The 18,461-nt window shown below is 42.8% G+C and overlaps 1 protein-coding gene across 1 annotated transcript in view; it reads left to right on the top strand.

The window, feature by feature from the left end:
• Positions 1-220: 220 nt before the first annotated feature.
• Positions 221-18,461, top strand: part of trim71 (tripartite motif containing 71, E3 ubiquitin protein ligase) — a 33,664-nt gene continuing 15,423 nt past the window's right edge. The window contains exons 1-2 of the mRNA XM_074686539.1: positions 221-2,089; positions 17,508-17,675. Of these exons, the coding sequence (XP_074542640.1) occupies positions 1,358-2,089; positions 17,508-17,675 (900 nt within the window). The 5' untranslated portion in view covers positions 221-1,357. The remainder of the gene's footprint in view (positions 2,090-17,507; positions 17,676-18,461) is intronic.

Genomic DNA, 18,461 nt, shown 5'->3' with positions numbered 1-18,461 from the left:
CCGGGAGGGAAAACTGTATTCGAATTTAGATATTTAGTTTATAGTTATCTTTAGTCACAGGGACAACCTTTGCCGCCTGATTTGTGACTCAACGCCTCACCGACGCAAATGAGCTCTGCGGGGATGCACGCGTTCACGACCACACTCCTCTATCGAGAGCGCACGCCCCTCTCTCCTCCCTACAGCGGAAGTGAGTCCATTTTTTTCAGTGGATAAGAGCGGCTCGAGGAGCTGCAGCCGGAGCGACACGCGCCCGCGAGAGCGCACACCTAATGTTTATGGTAATGTTAATTCGACCGAAAGTAAACAGCAGCAACCACAACGAAGTAAGGGAAGTAATCAAGATCTGCACGGTCGCTAGACCGAGTTTTTCGCGGTCGTAGGGCTTCGTTTTACACGCTGCTGGAGAAAATTCCTGCGCATTCCTCCACGCAGAGAGCCACAGAGGGAAACCAACCGACAGACTCAACGGGGAAGGAGCGCTGGAAGCGGCCTCTTCACAAGGTGGACTGGTGCGTTCACCCACAAACGCTTCTGGTAGACGTCCGGTGTTGTTTTAAAGGTCTGTCGGAGACTCTTCTTGGTTATTTTTGATGCCCCATGGACCCTAGGCTGACTATGAGATCGGTGCTTTGATGAATAATTTACAGTCTCACTCTCCGCGGCTCGCGCAGCTACAACAAACCGACCGTTGGCTGCTCCCGACGCCGTGTGAACGGGCCTCGATGGTGGACTAAAGAGAAACTAATTAACAACAAAGAGATAGTTTGGAGAGCATAAACTAGAAACGGTCTTTTTGTTGGGATATAGCTTTAGTGGCTGCAGTTTTGTAGCGCACAGCACAGTAGTCATGTTGCCGAAGCGGTGGGGGAGGAGAGACGGAGCCTCCAGCATTTCGACGCCGACCCAGTGTCATTCCAGGTCCGGGTCTGTTTTATGAACCTCCACGGAGACTCATCTGCTCCACAGAAGCGCCAACATCGTCCATTGGTTTCTGGTTGGTTAGTCTTGTTGAAATAATGACCCTGATGCTTTCCCTGCTACACGCCTTACACAACTGAACTGGACTGATATGATCTTAGCAGTTTGAGTATTTTCTTTTTGTTTTACCTCAGAAACAGTCTTTAAATAGCTGTTATGAATGACTGACTACCTCCTTGTATACCGTCAGGCCAGAGTTATATAACGGGAAAGAATCTGTTGGTCGATGAGCACCGTTTTTACTGTTAAACTGACTTTATTACCTCATGAATCTACCTCAGAGCAACTTTATTTTCTACACAACGTAACAGGCCAATGTGTCAGCAAATAAATACCTCAGCCTCTTTGCTGCGCATGTTGTGAACTCAGTCTGCAGATGGCTTCGTTTCCAGACTCGGACCTGCAGACGTGCCCGCTCTGCAAAGAGCTGTGCGGCTCCTCTGCTCCTATTTCCTCAAGCTCTTCTACCTCCTCATCTTCCTCACATACCTCGTGCTCCTCAAGCCAGACCACCAGGAGGCTCCATGTCCTTCCCTGCCTCCATGCATTCTGCAGGCAGTGCCTGGAGGGCCAGCGGAGTCCTGGGGACCCTCTGAAGCTCCGGTGCCCCACTTGTGACCAGAAGGTGTCCATCTCTGAGGCCGGTGTGGACTCCCTGCCCTCCTCAAATTTCCTCTTCAGCAACCTGTTGGATGTGGTGGTGAGCTCTGAGGAGATCCAGAACAAGAATGGTCACCACCACCGGGGAGGTTTGGGTGGAGGCTCCTCCAGCTTCCATCTCCCCCATGGAAGCCTGCTGCACCCTCACCACCTCGGAGAGCCTCAGTGCAGCTCCTGTGACGAGGAGAACCCAGCCACATCCCACTGTATCGACTGCCAGGAGTACCTGTGTGACAACTGTGTGCGGGCACACCAAAGGGTGAGGCTGACCAAAGACCACTTCATTGAGCGCCTGGGTGACAACCTGCACCTCAGCCGAATCAACGCCAACAGCAACCAAGGTCAACCAGGGGTGTCGGTTTCCCTCGCTCAGTCCCTGCAGAACAACTTTGCCCTGTTGTCTCTATTCCAGGACCGCATGAGCTTCTGCCAGCACCATGACAGTGAGGTGAGTCAAAATAAATATTGATCCATGAGTTTTTGAAGGAAGAGTGGCTAATTTCACATTTCTGAAAAGGGAGTAAACACAACACACAAGCTGGGATTTATAATAAATCTCAGGATGTCTTAGCTTTGAAAGCTAGCCTACAGGTCTTGGTGTTGTTCACATAGTCTTATGGTGTAATAGCATTATGTGTGTAGCATAGAACCATATTAGGGGCCATATGGCCCTAGGTTCAAAGGGAGCTGAGTGGCTCTTCACCTAGTTCCCTGGAGACGAAAAGGCACGTGTGCAGAGCTGGGTTTATGCACACACACACAGATGCTGCGTGCACACACATACACATAAGCATAGACACATGCAGAGTCTGGTTAATCTGTACCACACCATCCATTCGGAGCAGAGAGAGGCCCCTGAAGTAACTGCACACATGTTTCTATGACTGTTAGAAGTTCTATCCATGGACACATTGTGGAGATCTTGCTTTTTCTCAAAATGGGAGAGACAAGTTGAAACTCAAGGCCCAAAGTTCTGCATTTTTTTAACCATGTGATGTGGGCAAAGCAAACTACAAAGGGCTGTAAAACAGGATCCAGCTTCTTGGGTCAGTAGAAGAATAACAAATAGCATTTGAAAGGGTTTTTGAATATCATTTTGGTACCACTTCTGGTTTTGGTTAAAGAGTTGGACAAAGGAACACTTTCTTCAACTGCCACAGAGCACACTTCTAAACAACATTGCGTGATTTCACAATATCTTCCCACATAAGATTTCCATAAAATCTGGGGAATATGTGCATGTGGGCAGGGACATCTGCATGTGTTGAAAACCAACATTCCAGTATTTAATGTGCATCCAGTATCCGAAGTCTTTCACATCATCATCATCAAACAACAATGTGTTACACTTCACAGAGTTGGCTTTATGCTAAAGTCCTTCAGCGTGCATTAAAGTGAGATGGATATAACGGAAATTTCAGGCAAACTAATCCATCCATTAGCATCCTGCAGTACTAAAGCATCACTTAAGTTTGCCAATCATAAAAAGCCAGATTAGATTCCAAATTAATTATCATCTCTGGCCCCAACCCCCCATCTTCACCCCCTGTCCTCTGCCAGTAACTAGGTGGGTTCAGTTTTCCAGTAAGGGCTTCATTTCCCAGTAATGCCTCACTCACTCTGTGCTTCAGCCCTGGGGGAGGGAATGACACAAGAGAAGGCGAGTCTTTCTTTGCCAGCGAGCACCGAGCACGCCGAGTCATTGTCCATCAGTCAGCTCTGCATCCATCATGTGCTCAAAGGAGTTCTCATCAGCTGAATCTGAAAGAACCAGTTTGTTGTCTTCAAAGGACTTTTCATAGGACATGTGTAAAGGAAAAACAAAATTCCCTGTTTCTTTTTTGTTTGTTTGTTTCTTCAAACAGTAGTGAGCACATTCAAAACAAACTAATGAGCTGCTTTCAAGCTTCTGACTGTTCTGACTTTATTGTGGACAAATCAAAATATATTTTGGTCTGTGTTTGCCACAGTTTTATTGTTGGTTGGTCAATGCTCTGTTGTTGAACGGCTCTATGTGCCAGTGTGTGTTCTTCTGTGGTGCTTCATTACAAAGTAATCCTGCCAACTGCTGGCCTGGCATGCAAACTCAAGTGTTGTTTCAGATGTTTTCATATCAAAGCCTTTTTTGTAGAGGATTATTTAGGTCTAGGTCTGCAGCTATTGAATGTTTTAGTATTCGAGTATTCTACTGAAAATCCCATCGATTAATCCAGTAATCGGTTAAAATACATTTTTTTTTAGTTAAAGAGCAGTTTTTTTTTTCAAATCGAATTTTTTCTCTTTAAGAAATAGCATTTTCTGATACAGCATGTCAATAAGAGCACTTGCATTGGTAGCTCCAAAATTTGTAAACACACTTTGACACATTTTTTTGTGCCTTGTACATCTCATTAAATGTTGCAGACCCAAATGGCAGCCGTTTCGTAGAATGACCCATTGGTCTCCAAACCCCAGAAAAGAAGCTAGATTTGTTGCTAGTTGCTATTTTGTATAAGAGGTAGCTTGAGGGGTCTGAAAACTCTCTTAATATGGCCTCAGCTCTTTTTGAAATACCACTCTTTGATCTTTTTAAAAATTAAACGAATCCTCGAGGCGGAGATAATTACTTGAGTATTTTTTATAATCGAGTACCTCAAATCATTCGAGGAATCGTTTCAGCTCTATTTAGGTCTTTTATAATCAGAGCCTGAGGCAGTGATGTAATCTCTTACAGCTCTTTCAAAAACCTTCCCCATGTAGAGCTCCTGAAACAACCACATGATCGGTCTGTTTTAACCAAAATACAGCACATTTAGATCTGCCAGACACACAATCATTTCACTGAGGGCCTCACTGGGCAGCGAGGAAAGAGCAGGTTCATTTTTTTTATCTGCTGTGCAATCAAGCTTCAACCAGGAGATTTGGTCTCCTGGTTTTATGGGCTGTTGGAGCTGGTTCCTGAACTGGCCGACAGCGGCAGTTGCAGTAGGACATTTGCTGAACATCGTTCGAGCTCAGATCAAAATAGTTGACTTGTTCACCAATTTTCCTCATTTACAATTTTGCAAATTAAAGAAATTGTTTTATCAGGTATGTTTTTTGTCTTTAGATTTAATTGTAGTTATACTTTCCTTTTGAAAGCCAGAGCATTCCCAATCTCTGCAGTCAGCTTGTTGTCATCTGGAGCATTCATATTAAACTTTACAGAAAACACACAGGGCTATACACTCTTCTGTCTTTGCTTCTACTTTAGGTTAGTGTAGTGTGCTGGGCCCTCTTATAAGTATGAGAGCACTGTGCAGTGCTAGTTAATGAGAGTTTTTTCCAGGAGCTGGGGTCTGTCCCCTCTGTAGTGTTACGTAAGCCTGCTGAGGAATTTCTCCTCTCCCAGGAGACTGTGACGATTGTTAATGTGCACAGCTCTCTGCTTCAACGACCAAACTACAGAAAGAGTTTGCTTTTCATATTTTCATGTTGTCTTCTTCTGTAAAGGTTGCACAAGAAATGAAGCGAGTAACCCACAGATCAGTCTTCTCCTGTACTGAAGTTTAAAACACTGAATTCAAAACTACCGGATGGTAAAGCATCCTGCCGCCCTGAAAAGTTAAGAACGCTCAACCCTGCACCTGGACAGTATGAAGGCTAGGGTTCAAGATTTTTCTACAACCAGTTTTTTTAAGTATAATCACACCTGTGAAAGTGATTAGCATCACTGCACATCTCTGGTAATCAGTACGAAGCACCAGAAAGTCCTCCATTTGAATAATGGAAACTAGACGTCAAACTCAGGAAGTAGAGCTGAAACGATTCCTCGAATGATTCGAGGTACTCGATTACAAAAAAAAATACTCGAGTAATTTTCTCCACCTCGAGGAATCATTTATGTTTAAAAAACATCAAAGAGTGGTATTTCAAATAGAGCTGATGCCATATTAAGAGAGTTTTCAGACCCCTCAAGCTACCTCTTATACAAAATAGCAACTAGCAACAAATCTAGCTTCTTTTCTGGGGTTTGGAGACTAATGGGTCATTCTATGAAACGGCTGCCATTTGGGCCCACAACATTTGATGAGATGTACAAGGCACAAAAAATGTGTCAAAGTGTGTTTACAAATTTTGGAGCTACCAAAGCAAGTGCTCTTATTGACATGCTGTATCAGAAAATTCTATTTCTTAAAGGGGAAAATTTTGATTTGAAAAATAATTGCTCTTTAACTAAACAAAAATGTATTTTAAGCGATTACTCGATTAATCGATGGGATTTTCAGTAGAATACTCGAATACTAAAATATTCGATGGCTGCAGCCCTATCAGGAAGTTAATTTAATTTCACATTATTAGAAAAACAGAAAGAGTGATTCTCTGACAGGATGGACTAAACAAAGTCTCATGCTTCATTTTTAACTGTATGAACTGTACCAGAGAGACAGGGTATGTGTTTTGTCTTCATTGAAGCTGCACAGTGAATATCACGTTTGTTTGCTTTGGATGGAGCATTCTCCCAACTCTCTGTGCTCAGATGTAGAGTATGTTTAACCCTTTACTTACCCACAAACCTCAGCTAGAAAAAGAATGTGTAAAGGACATTTAAAATAATTCCTGTCCAACTTTAATTATTACTAAATGGCAGACATGAAAAGATGGATCCTGAACGTCACTTCAGAGACACAACCCCTGGGGCAGAAAGGAAGTCAGACTCATGATGATAGCATGAGCAAATATGAATGTCATATGTTGCTCATCTTGTTGCCACAGAGTATGCTGTGTGTGTGTGTGCATGTGTGTGTAAAGTGGAAATGGAAAATTGGATTACATCAAAGAGCTGCCCTCTGCTCGCTGTGATGTCACCCTCAGACATACAAATACATACGCAGCTCCATCCGACAGACGCGTAATGACACGATAATCCAACCCAGTGTCACTCTCTGCTTCAGATTAAATAGTTGTCACTATGACAACACCCTGGCTGTGCACGTGCATTGTGTCCCAGTAACACTCACATGGACACACACAAACAAATAGTCTTTATGTAGAAAGGGTGGGGGGTGTTACTGAGAGCGCACAGAAAGTGGTTGCCGGGCAATGAGCACCCACAATGCATCGTGTTAGGATGAGGTGAAGTTGAACTAATCAGTTTGACGGCCCTCCAATGCCCAGTATCTCCTCGGGGCCATTTGTGTGGAGGAAGACAGTGGGATGTTCAGTTGCAGTGGGAGGTCCGCTGGTTTTATTGTAGTGTGTGGCAGATTTCCACCATCCTGCTCCTCATTGTAAAAATTTCACTGCTCTTTGATGCAGTGATGCAGGAGAAGAGCGTCACTCAAAACACGTGCTGGGTTGGTTGTGTGATCAGCAGGTTTGCTCCTCTCTTTGGAAAAGAGTTTGTCAGAGAATGTTTGTAAGGAAACCTAACCCAGCACTGACGCCAATACAAGGCCAGAGGAATTCCTGTAACTTGAGTTTATACCTCCTGGCTTCTCTTTTCCCCTTTGCTCTCTCCCTCTCACTCACACCCACTGGGTATTTCCTCCTCTGGCTCCTGCCTTTCTCATCAGCTCTCCCTCTGTTTCTCTCCATGAGACAATGGATATTATGGATGCAGAAAGTCTCCTCAAGATGATTTAGCAGCTGTTGCTGTTGAGGGGCAAGTGATTATATTCCATCACTCCTGTAAGTGTCCGTGTGAGTGTGTGGCAGCGTTTTCCTTTCTTAGAGCATCTCCCATCTGTAGGTAGTTACCCTCTGAAGAGGACTGTAGTGTGTATAAGTGTGTGCATGTGTGTGTGTGTGTGTTTCCACACAGCCAGCACAGTTGGATTATATGAAGTTGGACTTCCAGGGTTTTAATGCACAACATGTGCCCAGTAATTAGAGAGTATTCCCTGTTTCCTGTGTGTTGTGAATGTGTTTCATGTAGACTAAAGAAAGTGTGTATGTGTGTGTGTGTGTGTCCTCGCTTTGATGTCCACTTGAGGACTTTGGGTCATATAAATTTAATGGATAGAGAGGAAGGCATTTATCACATTCTCTTTGACAACGGGATTTAAAACCCATTCTGGGGCTGGAACCTGCTACTTCTTACTCAGGGACTGGGCACAAATAGGGTTTTAATTAGCCGTTATTTGACCTCACTCAACAGGATTGGGCTGTTAACACATCGGACATTAAGCCCTAACTCTTATTTGGGGGGAAAAAGCACAGCTTCCAGCCTCTGTTGTCCCCTTAAGCAAGTCCAAGCATCCTTTTTGCATTTTTGCGGGAATAGAACAAGCCAACCCAAAAAGCCTCTGAACCACTGCAGAGCTGCCATGCTCTGGCACCACTGGGGGGAACATAACTTCATGATTGTTGCTGGACGATGGTTGGAAATACAGCAAAGGTCAGAAACCCATTGAATGACTCAAAAGTGAATCTATGAACTAGCAGAATTAGTGTACATGGACTGAGTTAGCTCAAATTAAAAGTTTTCTTTTCTTTGCAACTGGACATTTGGATGTGTGCTTGACTGTTTACCTCCTTATTAGCCTGATGGAGTACTAAACCATTTTTTTCACAACACAATCCCAAAATCGTCAAGTTCTTTGCCGTAGCTTCAACCCACTGTTCCTGTTTGTGGTTAGATATACCTTAAAATTCATGAGGTATTATTAAAGTGTTCTCCTGGATTGTTTTTTCAGAGTATCTCAAACCAGTGAAGGATCATTTAACATTTTTTCACGGATACATATCAAGGTTTTACATGTCACAGTAGGTTTATAAACTTCTTCACCAGGGATGGACACCCATATGTATATGTGGTAATATATATCATTTTCTTTAATAATTAAATCTCAAAATTTGTCAATGTTACATTTTTATTCTTTAATACATACATTTGCAATGCTGTGTTCATGTCCAGTATGGAAAATTTCCTACTTTTACTAGGGATGGGTAGTGAATTAGGTACTTTTATTGGTACCTACCGACCAAATTCTGTAAAAAGTACCGGGTACCGATTCACGTTAAATCAAGAGGTACCATGTTGAGGTACCTAAATGCATCCTTGTGACTGTGAGGCAGTGGAAGAGCAGGTGATTTTTTGTGCTGGACATGAACTCAACAATAAAAGGTTATATATTGAAGACTAAATATGTTAAATGGAAAAGAATTTACATTTTATTATTAAACACACTGATATTTTTTACCACATCAACACACAAAAGTACAGAAAATTGGCCCTGTCGAGTACCGATTGCCAGGTACCGGGAATCGGTACCGTATCGTTTCAAATGTGAAAGGTAACCATCCCTAACTTTTACACTCTCTCACAGTCACAAGGATGCGTTTAGGTACCTAAACATGGTACTGTTTGATTGTATGTGAATTGGTACTCAGTACTACAGACAGAATTTGGTTAGTACCTATAAAAGTACCTATTTCTGTACCCATCCATCCCTACTCTTCAGTGCCTTACCTCTCTTAAAGTTGTTAAAGAAGTGTTTGGTGGTTTATGCTCTGTTTTCTTGTTGGACTGCTTTGAACTAAGGGTAGGGTTAGAGGTGACAGGCATTTGCTCATATTGATGTCCCCGCCCACATGTGTATTCAGGACATGTCCCAGTAAAGGCCACGCTCTTTAGGCTGCCACGTTGGTATGCCTGCCATGCACATGTGTGCATGTGTGCAAAAAGCAGGCATGTTGTGAATGAGGGACTTGGGAAGGAGCTCAGACTCATGTCCTGGGATGCTTTTTTAAAGGAGCAGAGCAGTCATAGTGACAGACATTAACCAGGAGAAGAGTATTGTTCAGGTTGTTGTTTTAGGTTTCAGTGAAATGCTGCGTGGCTTAACGTGATGTTTACTGTCACAAACGTGTTTACATGTGCACACATTGGTTTCTTTTCAGTTCAAGCACACGTTTTCTTTTCCCCTGCTTGGTAAAAAGATGCCACCCTCTCATGTTTCTCTTTCCTTGTTTTCCTCGTCCTCTAAATGTTTTTTCAGTTCCCTTTCATTTCACTTGATTTGTTTCTCCCCAGCCGCCACCCCCCGCCCACCCTTTCACTTCCTTTGCTCCTTTTTTTCCTGCTCAAGTATTAAGCACAGGACAGTCAGTCACATGCTCGCTGGGTAAGGAGGCCAGCTGACTGAGGTTTGTTTTCCTTCTCCGCTGTGGGCTCGTCCAATCAGCTCATCGGCTTACGGCCACCGCCCCCCCTGTTGTATCTGGCAGAGTTTCAAAACATCGGCAGGCATGTGCGTGTTGTGTCCGTGGCAACAAGCCAAAAGGGGTTGCCGCGAGAGGGCGGGGCGGCGTCGAAGGACTGTAAAATAGCAATGTGAGTGTAGGGAAGGAGGGATGTAGTGAACAGCAGAGGAAGGGAGGAAAAAACAATATGTGAACAGTACGAGAGAGGCTGTCTGGAGAAGATGACAGACGGTGTCTGAGTTCCATAAAAGGAGCTTTGTCTGGCAGATGGTATTACTGGGATTGCTGGGAATGTTGGGATTGGGTATTCCACAGATTATCCCGCCAACATACCAGACTGGCTTATAGTATGCGCTGTCTATCTGCGCTTTTCGTAAGTGAGGTAACTCCCCTAATCTGTTTCTTGTCCCCTTACTCTGAACCATCACCAGAGCTGGATTGAAGTCAAGTTTCCCTTATTCAGAGTCCAGGTTTGTCAACTCTGTGTGATGCATTTTCCAGACTTTAATCTTCATAAAGATTCATAAAACACAGCTTAAATAAAGTCAGTTATCTTTGAAAACACTAAGTGTTTTGCTTGTGTGTGGTAAAGCTGAGCCTTACACATGTTTCTGCATAATATGAAAAATTAAGTCTGAGTGTCAGGACTTAAACATAAAACCCGCAACAATGACAGACACACCTGTGTTCTACTCGGTCATGCGCCTGATTTTTTTGGCGCGAATCATGTGACCTCTTAGGGAAAACAAGCAACATTTGCTTTTTTTTAAGTGAAATGCCCCCTAAAAAATCAACAACACAGCGCTGAACTATTAATGTCTATAGGACATAATACCCAGTTTATGAACTTAAATTTCAGATTCAAACATTGCTTGGTTGCCATTTTTTAAATGTACATTTTTAAATCTTGCGTACCCCTTGGAGTGCCCTCGCGTACCCCAGGGGTACATGTGCCCTCATTTCACAACCACTGAGATAGACAATAGGAAAGAAATAATAACTGAGGCTGTTGACCTGGTTTTTATGCTAGCTTTAGCTGGTAGTTCAATTTCTCAGTGAGCAGCTAGTGCAGGCTTTCATTTCCAGGTGAAAGTGTGGGCTGTAAAGTGAGCATATGCAGTAAGGTCATTGTGAAACCTGCATTCAGGCGCAGTGAACCCACTCAGAATAGATTTAAAAAGGAAACCATGTATACAGACAAAACAGACAAGAATTTAGAATTGAAGCATTGACTCTTTTACACAGGATTTGTACATTTCCTCAAAACCTTCCTTGAGTATTTTTGTCACAAGTTGCCAAACACACCGACATCTGACGTCAACTTCTTGGAATGTCCCTTGGGTGCATGTTTGTTTGTGTCCATACGTTTCTGACCTTTCTTGTTCCTGTCTGTTGACACGTATTTAAAGAAAGAGCACACAGCCTCGAGGCACTGACACACTTTATGAAAAACAAGCCGACGACGAGGCAGTTCGTTAATCTCCTTTTGTTAAAAAGACATGCTCCAGAAAACGCCTTCAAGACTCAGCGTTCAAGCTACACTTTTAGCTTTTCTTAGCTCCTTTTAGCAGGTTTTTGGACCTGAAAAACTCTTTGATTGGAATTTTTTGATACATTTAGCTTAAGTGAGATGTCAGTTGCATAAGCTTTAATTTGAGTAAATTTCCTTAACTTAACCCAAGGACATAAGAAGTAGGCTGTCCTTGCGTGTAACAGTGAAGTAACCGGACAAGATGGATGATGTTATGAAATCTAACATTTGTACTCAGCTCTTGCAGCATCTCTTCTGTCAGTAAAAAGTGGAGAAGTTCTTTCAGAGAACCTGCTTTCAGAGTTCCCAGAGCAGCCTCAGATTTTCTAGCACCACAGTGTGACATTACATGTCTCTCATCCCTTCCCCCCACTCTGCTGTGCATGCAGGCAGCGAGTGCTTCACGGAGAGATTTTACTGGCTAGCTGAGCTCGTGCCCTCTCCCCCAGTTCCCAGTACCTCTGAGGGGAGGGAGGAAGGGGGCTGATCCTGCTGCTGCCTGTGCGAGCACAAGGCCAGACTCATACTCATCATGCATATTCCAATCATTCATCAAAGATTTAACCAGTTAACTAAAGTTGAGCAAGAATATCATCTGCAACTTACTGAAAAATCAGAATGCCCCTGAATTTAAAGCAGGAGTAAGACATTTGAGTTTATCACTGATAGGACATTCGTACTGCATCATTTATTACCAATAAATCTGAGAAGAATTCACTGAATATAAAAAATGCTTGTCCACAATCAGATCACAACTGAATTTTTTTTTTAAATGCATTTTCTCCTTTATTTCTGGATGAGTTTGGTACTTTTCATTTTCAGGAAAGAATGAAACATTGAATTGCTTTTGACCTGTACCAATCAAAGATTATCAAATAGATTCAAGAGTTTCAAAGATAGCCGTTGATGTCATTTCTCTGATTCATCCAAGAAACTGAATCACGAGATCATTATAGATAGCCTAGCTTTATTCTGCTAGAGGCATCTCTGCTAGAAGACTCTTTCAAACCCACACACAAACATGCCGGATACACACAAGTAAGCATATGGGGGTGTGTCTCAGTGTAAATTCTTAATGGAGGAACGTAATGGGCTGGGAGAGAGAATGAGAAACATCCGGTGCACTAATGAAATACAATAACTCACTTCCCCCAGCGTAGCCGAGCCCCCTCGCCCTGAGCTTATAGCACTGCTGATGGCATCTTTGGTCCCGCCCCTTCAACAGCACAAACACACAGAAAGGTTATATTTCACTTTGAGCCTCTACCTGCGTGTGTGTGTGTGTGTGTGTGTGTGTGTGTGTGTGTGTGTGTGTGTGTGTGTGTGTGTGTGTGTGTGTGTGTGTGTGTGTGTGTGTGTGTGTGTGTGTGTGTGTGTGTGTTTGTGAATCAACTGAGTTCTGACCGTGCGTCACTGCTGCTCAAAGGCTTCCCTCTAGTGTGTTCTCCGTGGAATTTACAACTCTGTTAGCGTGTTGCCACGCCTTTTTCCACATCTCTGTCAGTTGTTACTCTACACACAGTGTCACGTGAAAATACTGGAGGTTTCAGGTTTGTCCTTGCACAATAATGAGGATATATTGCATGTCCAGTCTGTGGAATGACTTTGTCTCTTCTATCTCCAGCTTTACCAGAGCAGCTAGATGGACAAGAAGTGTTGGTTATGTGAGATAAAGTTTTGTAAGTCATGGGTTGTTCATAAGTATTTGGTCATTTTTTCAAAGCATATCTGAGTACGAGGCATGTCGAGTCAGAAACAATAGAAAGGGAACTGGACCTTGCCATTAAGACCTCTGGGAAGAGCCAGGATCCTGTGTGGGTCAATAATATTGACTGAAGTTCCAGGAGGCTGATGTGTTATGTAATCTGCAATCTCATGTGCACAAGTGAGTGTGTTTCACCTGGAGGACTGTGAGGCTGTTGACAACACATCAGCAGCAGATTGCATTAAAGATATCTGATGCCTCGTGCAGGTGTTTGTCATCGGATCTGGGAAATGTGACGCCAGTGTTTTCAGTCAGAGGCTTCTGTTCTTCTCGCCCTTCATTTTGTCATGCTTATTTTATTAATGTGCGTCAGGATAAGATGGCACAGTGCTCACATCAGGCTGATCTGAGCACTGTGGCTGATGTTGAAGATGAGTTAATTGTTTGTCTACTTGTCATTATGGCTGAAGTTCTTTTCACCAACTCCAGATAATGAAAGCTAAGTTTGCTCAAAAGATCAACATTACAGGAGTCTCCACCAGATCCGTGTTTGGTGTCTGTCTGCTCCGCTACAGTGGAGCTGTGAGGTTTCCTTTCTTGTTAATGTGTTTGCTTCCACTGGCTCCAGTCTCTTGTGTTTCTTTTTAATCTTACCTCTGATAATCTGAAGCCCTCCGCTGCTGATACACAAGACCTGTGTTTCACAGCATCAATTAGCAGAGAGTAGATCAGACAGGAAGTTAATCACCAAAACAAAATTAAAACGTCCGGCTAGTTTTCAGTATGAAGCACTCATTATCATGTTACATTTAATTTATGACAAAATGAAATAAAGATCTGATACAGGCCTGAGGTCCAGGCTTCAGCAACAAGGACGAGGAGAAGCTCTTCATGCTGTTTAAATCCAATACAGAGCCCAAAATGAGATTTTTTTGATAGCGAGGAGTGTCAGTCTACAGTAAAGATGGAGTATAAACCAGAGCTACTTTGTGTCATAACTGTAATACTGAAGTTCTACAATACTGCTGTTATTAACACGCTACAAAACATTCATAGTATGATAAAAACCAGTCAAGGAATTCACCTGATTGGTTTCCCAGAGGTAAAAATGTGTTCAGGTTTTTTCTTAGTAAAATAAATTTGCTCTGTAAAACAATTAGAAAATAAATCTTATAGAAGCATTGATAATGTCAACCTTTCGTGGGTACATAAAAGACTCAGCGCAAGTGTGTCCAGTTGCCTTCAGCTTTTATCTGGTAACATCTAACTAAATTACATTTGGTTGGTGCCCACGATAGTTGTACAGCGCTTAAGCTCTGAAACTCAAGAACTCTGACAACTGTCTTTAGAAGAATGTATTTGTCATGATGTGAAAATGTGTTCCATGAACAACCAGAGGTCAACAAAACACATGAGAGGAAACAAGATAAGATTGAAGTGTATAAAAATAGTTGAGAATGCAAGATAAGAAATTTATGGTGCTAGAAATGTTTTTGAAGGTCAAAAAAGATCTTGAAAATATTTTGAAAAACTTCTCTACTCTCTCACTATTCTCTATATCTTCCCATTATGGAGATCATTTTTCCTTGATAAAAAGCAGAGTTTGATGTTGTTTACACTGACCCTGCAGAAAACTGTTCACTTATCATCTGGTATCAAGAAACAACTGAGGGACAGGTGAGGTTTGATGTAATCAGTCTGTAATGATGGCACAAATATCTTTGACAACATGTAGTGACAGACTCATTACAGAAATGACTCAGAGAAATAGTTGATACATAGAGTACTCCTTTTTTTTTTTTTTACTCCCACAGTTAAAAAATCTGTTTTAAGGACTTCTGGCCCATGGTCATTTTCACAACATCTGGTGTGGTCGTCTTTGAAAAGAGTCCAGACACTCCTGTCTTGGCATAAACAGCTAGAACAGTTTTCTTCCTCTGTTTTTGTGGCTTTCCCACTTTCTAGCTTTTTTCCTTTGCCATCAGACATCCTATTCTCTTTCGTTTTCCTTTGCAGTGGACAATTTCAGAGCAGTTAACTACAGCCATTGTCCTCCTCATTTATGTCAGTGTGTGGGGTCACAAAATTGTGACACAGTCACACAAAGTGGCAGGAAAATCTGTTTGAGTTGCAGTATTATTTAACATAGCTTACAGGCCAGGATGGAAAAATATTGGAACAGTGATATGTTGTAGGGCTGAACGATTTTGGAAAATAATTTAATTGCAATTTTTTTGGACCAATATTGCGATCGCGATTTAGCGTGCAATTTTATTTATTTATTTAATTTATTTTATTTGTTTTTATTTTATTTTATTGTATTTATTTATTTATTTATTTATTTATTTTTTGGGGGGGTATCTTTTACATTATTTACTAAAAAAATTATAAAATTTATAAATTGCAGACTTGGTGATTTGAAAATTGCACTCTGTTACATTGCGATGTCGGTTTAAATTTGATTAATTGTTCAGCCCTAATTTGTTGTCCCACACCTTAAGTCTTAAACCTTCTACTTCTACCCCCCATGTTTCATCTCCCTTCAGCTGCCATATTTTATGAAGGCAAGATGGCATTTCTAAATTAGCAAGGCACAAATGAAGCCTGTCTTTATAACAACGGCATTGAAGGCAACATCAGCTCTCAGAGACTTCACACTCTGTTCATCATGACATCCTCTCTGTGAGACAGTCGTGTTGAGCTTAAATATTTGTAATGTAGGACTGTGTCTGCATCCTGTCTCCATCAAAAGGTGCTAATCCTAAAAGTGTCCTCAAAGCAACTCAGTGCTTTCATGTAAGGATCCTCTTCCTCATCGTTGTAAATATTTGCAGTTCATTCAAGTCTTTGTCATGTTATGGTCAATATTGGAGCAGCTCAGAGTGATGATCTGAGCGCTGCTGATCTGAATCCTGTAACTTCACTGGGTCAGTCTCCATCAATCTGCCTGTCCCTCACCCCCAACTGCCCCAGCTCTGTGTCCATCATCCTCCATCTCCACCTTCCTCCTGCAGCCCTGCTCGGCTGCATTCCAATCCTTTGTGCTGTCCTGTCCCCTTGGAATTCAGCAGATGTAAGTGGGGGTGAGGACTGGACAAGCTGAGGGGGGGAAGAGGAGGACAGTGAGTGACAGAGGGTGCAGTGAGTGTGGTACAAAAAAAAGAAAGAAGAGGGCTCAGCAGGAGAGAGTCCAAAAGAAAGACCCTAAAAGAAGCTTAGTGAGGGTTAGAAAGGAGGAGGAAGTCAGAGAAAGGGGAGGTGTGCTGGGTCTCATTAGATTATGCTGCCCCCCTGGGGAGCAGTCATTATTGATAGATTGATTGCAGGCCCCTCCCTATCCACTCAGGTCTCCTGCTATTGGAGGCCATTGATCTGGTGTCTCTTTGGGATATGATGGTCAGTGCATATTTAATTAGCCGTCAATTAAAAATAACCGGTATTCAAACTAGGGCTTTGGAGCAAAGCTGGGGTCTCAGCCACAATAGTTAAATGACACTTTTCCTTCTTTGTTTACCAACAGCACATTCCACTTTACCTCATACAGCATCATATCTGACATTCACTCTGAGAATGAAAGTGACAAGAATATGGAAAAAGTAGTGAAGTGTTTACCTTTTATTGGTGATTGGTGATTTCATGTTTTACAGGTAGGATTAAGAACTCTCAGCAGAAACATCAACAGATACGATACCCCTGATTCTTAACAGCATAGCTAATGACTAACACAAATGTTTCAGAAAGGTAAAAGCCCAATGAGGAGCCTGTATCTGTAGTTGAACGGTCAGAATGAGTATTGATTAGGTCTTATGGTCCTTCTGGACTCTGTCTTTTGTAGGAGAGAGGCTCTCAGGGGTGACGAGCCCATTTCTGGCCTGCCTTGTAGCACATGCATATGAATGACTTGTTTGTCATTCATGGTCTTTTCCCATTAATTAGATTTGTGTGTGTGTGTGTGTGTGTGTGTGTGTGTGTGTGTGTGTGTGTGTGTGTGTGTGTGTGTGTGTGTGTGTGTGTGTGTGTGTGTGTGTGTGTGTGTGTGTGTGTGTGTGTGTGTGTGTGTGTGTGTGTGTGTGTGTGTGTGTGTGAGAGAGAGAGGAGAGACTGACACTCAGCTGTGTGATTAACACATTCACCTCGTTAGTCTCATTTGATGAGAGTCTTCGGTGACTTGCTAAGGTAAAACAAATCACCTCGCCACAGGTCATTAAAGAAAGAAATCTGTTATTTGACCTTTACGAAAAATTTCTCCATCTATATCTGCTGTTGATTTTTCACCAAACAATCAGATAGCAACACATGAAACTCATGGGACTTTGGGTTTAAATTAAAGACTTGGTCGACTTCTTGATTTGTTAGTATGGATTCATTGAAATCCATCCTCCGTGCTCATTTCTCACACAGCAGCAGATGAAGTTTTCACTTCTTTGAGCACAAAACTGATCTCCCCACCTCTTTTTTCCTCAGGTTTTCCTCTTCTTCTGTGAAACCTGCACTGTGCCCATATGCAGGGAATGCAGCGTCGGCCGCCACATGGGCCACACCTTTGTTTATCTGCAGGACGCTGTCCAGGACTGCAGGGCCATCACCATCCAGCTGCTGGCAGATGCACAGCAGGGGCGACAGGCAGTGCAGGTGAGACACTAACAAATACTCTCAAACCTACACCAAAGGTATTTGTTTTGTTGGACACTGGTTTCAACAAAAAGGAGGTCTACCTTTAGTTGTGTTAACGTGAGCTGTTGGACAGATGTTCTGGTAACGAAGAAAGAAGACCTTTATCACTTCCTGGTACACATATGGGTCAAAGTGATTTTACTAGCAAACAAGACGTAGAAATCTCCTGCACAATCCCCTAAGGTCTGACACCGTATGAAGGTCAATCCACATAAATCCACACTCATCCATCTCCACAAGGGACAGAGGAGAAGCTGAGGAGAGCAGCTGTGTCACCCTGTCATCCCTCAGCACACAGCATCTGACTGTTAAAGTTGATCAGCTTGAATATGTTCGAGACTGACCAATCCTGGCCTGCTGGGAAGCCTGAGGTTAGAGGTGTCCAGCTGGCCCTGAAAGAGGCTGGGTCACATGGGGTGAGCTCTGGTTGGGGGGCAGGGCTGAAGGTCAAAGGGGAGGAGTGGAGAAGAGGCTGGGGGAGGGTGGATCAGATATTTAAAGGATTCCAGAGAAAGCTGAACTCCCCTCCTCTTTTAACAATATGAAACACTTTGCCCTCCCCCTACTCGGTCACTCCCACTCTCCCCACCTCCTCCCACTCTCCCCTCCTCTCAAACCCACACATACTGCCTCTTTTCATTTACGTAATCGTAGATTTGTAGCTTCCCCCTTTGAGCTCAGCTCATACCTTGAAACATGAGGATAAGATGAAAGGTTTTATAGACGCTTTTGAAACAAGAGAAA

The sequence above is a fragment of the Halichoeres trimaculatus genome, unplaced genomic scaffold (assembly GCF_033239565.1).
Source record: "Halichoeres trimaculatus isolate MK-OKI-2021-1 unplaced genomic scaffold, fHalTri1.1 fHalTri1_scaffold_14, whole genome shotgun sequence".
NCBI lineage: Eukaryota > Metazoa > Chordata > Actinopteri > Labriformes > Labridae > Halichoeres > Halichoeres trimaculatus.
The sequence above is the reverse complement of the archived record's forward strand: the minus strand, read 5'-3'. Positions and strand labels throughout refer to the sequence as shown.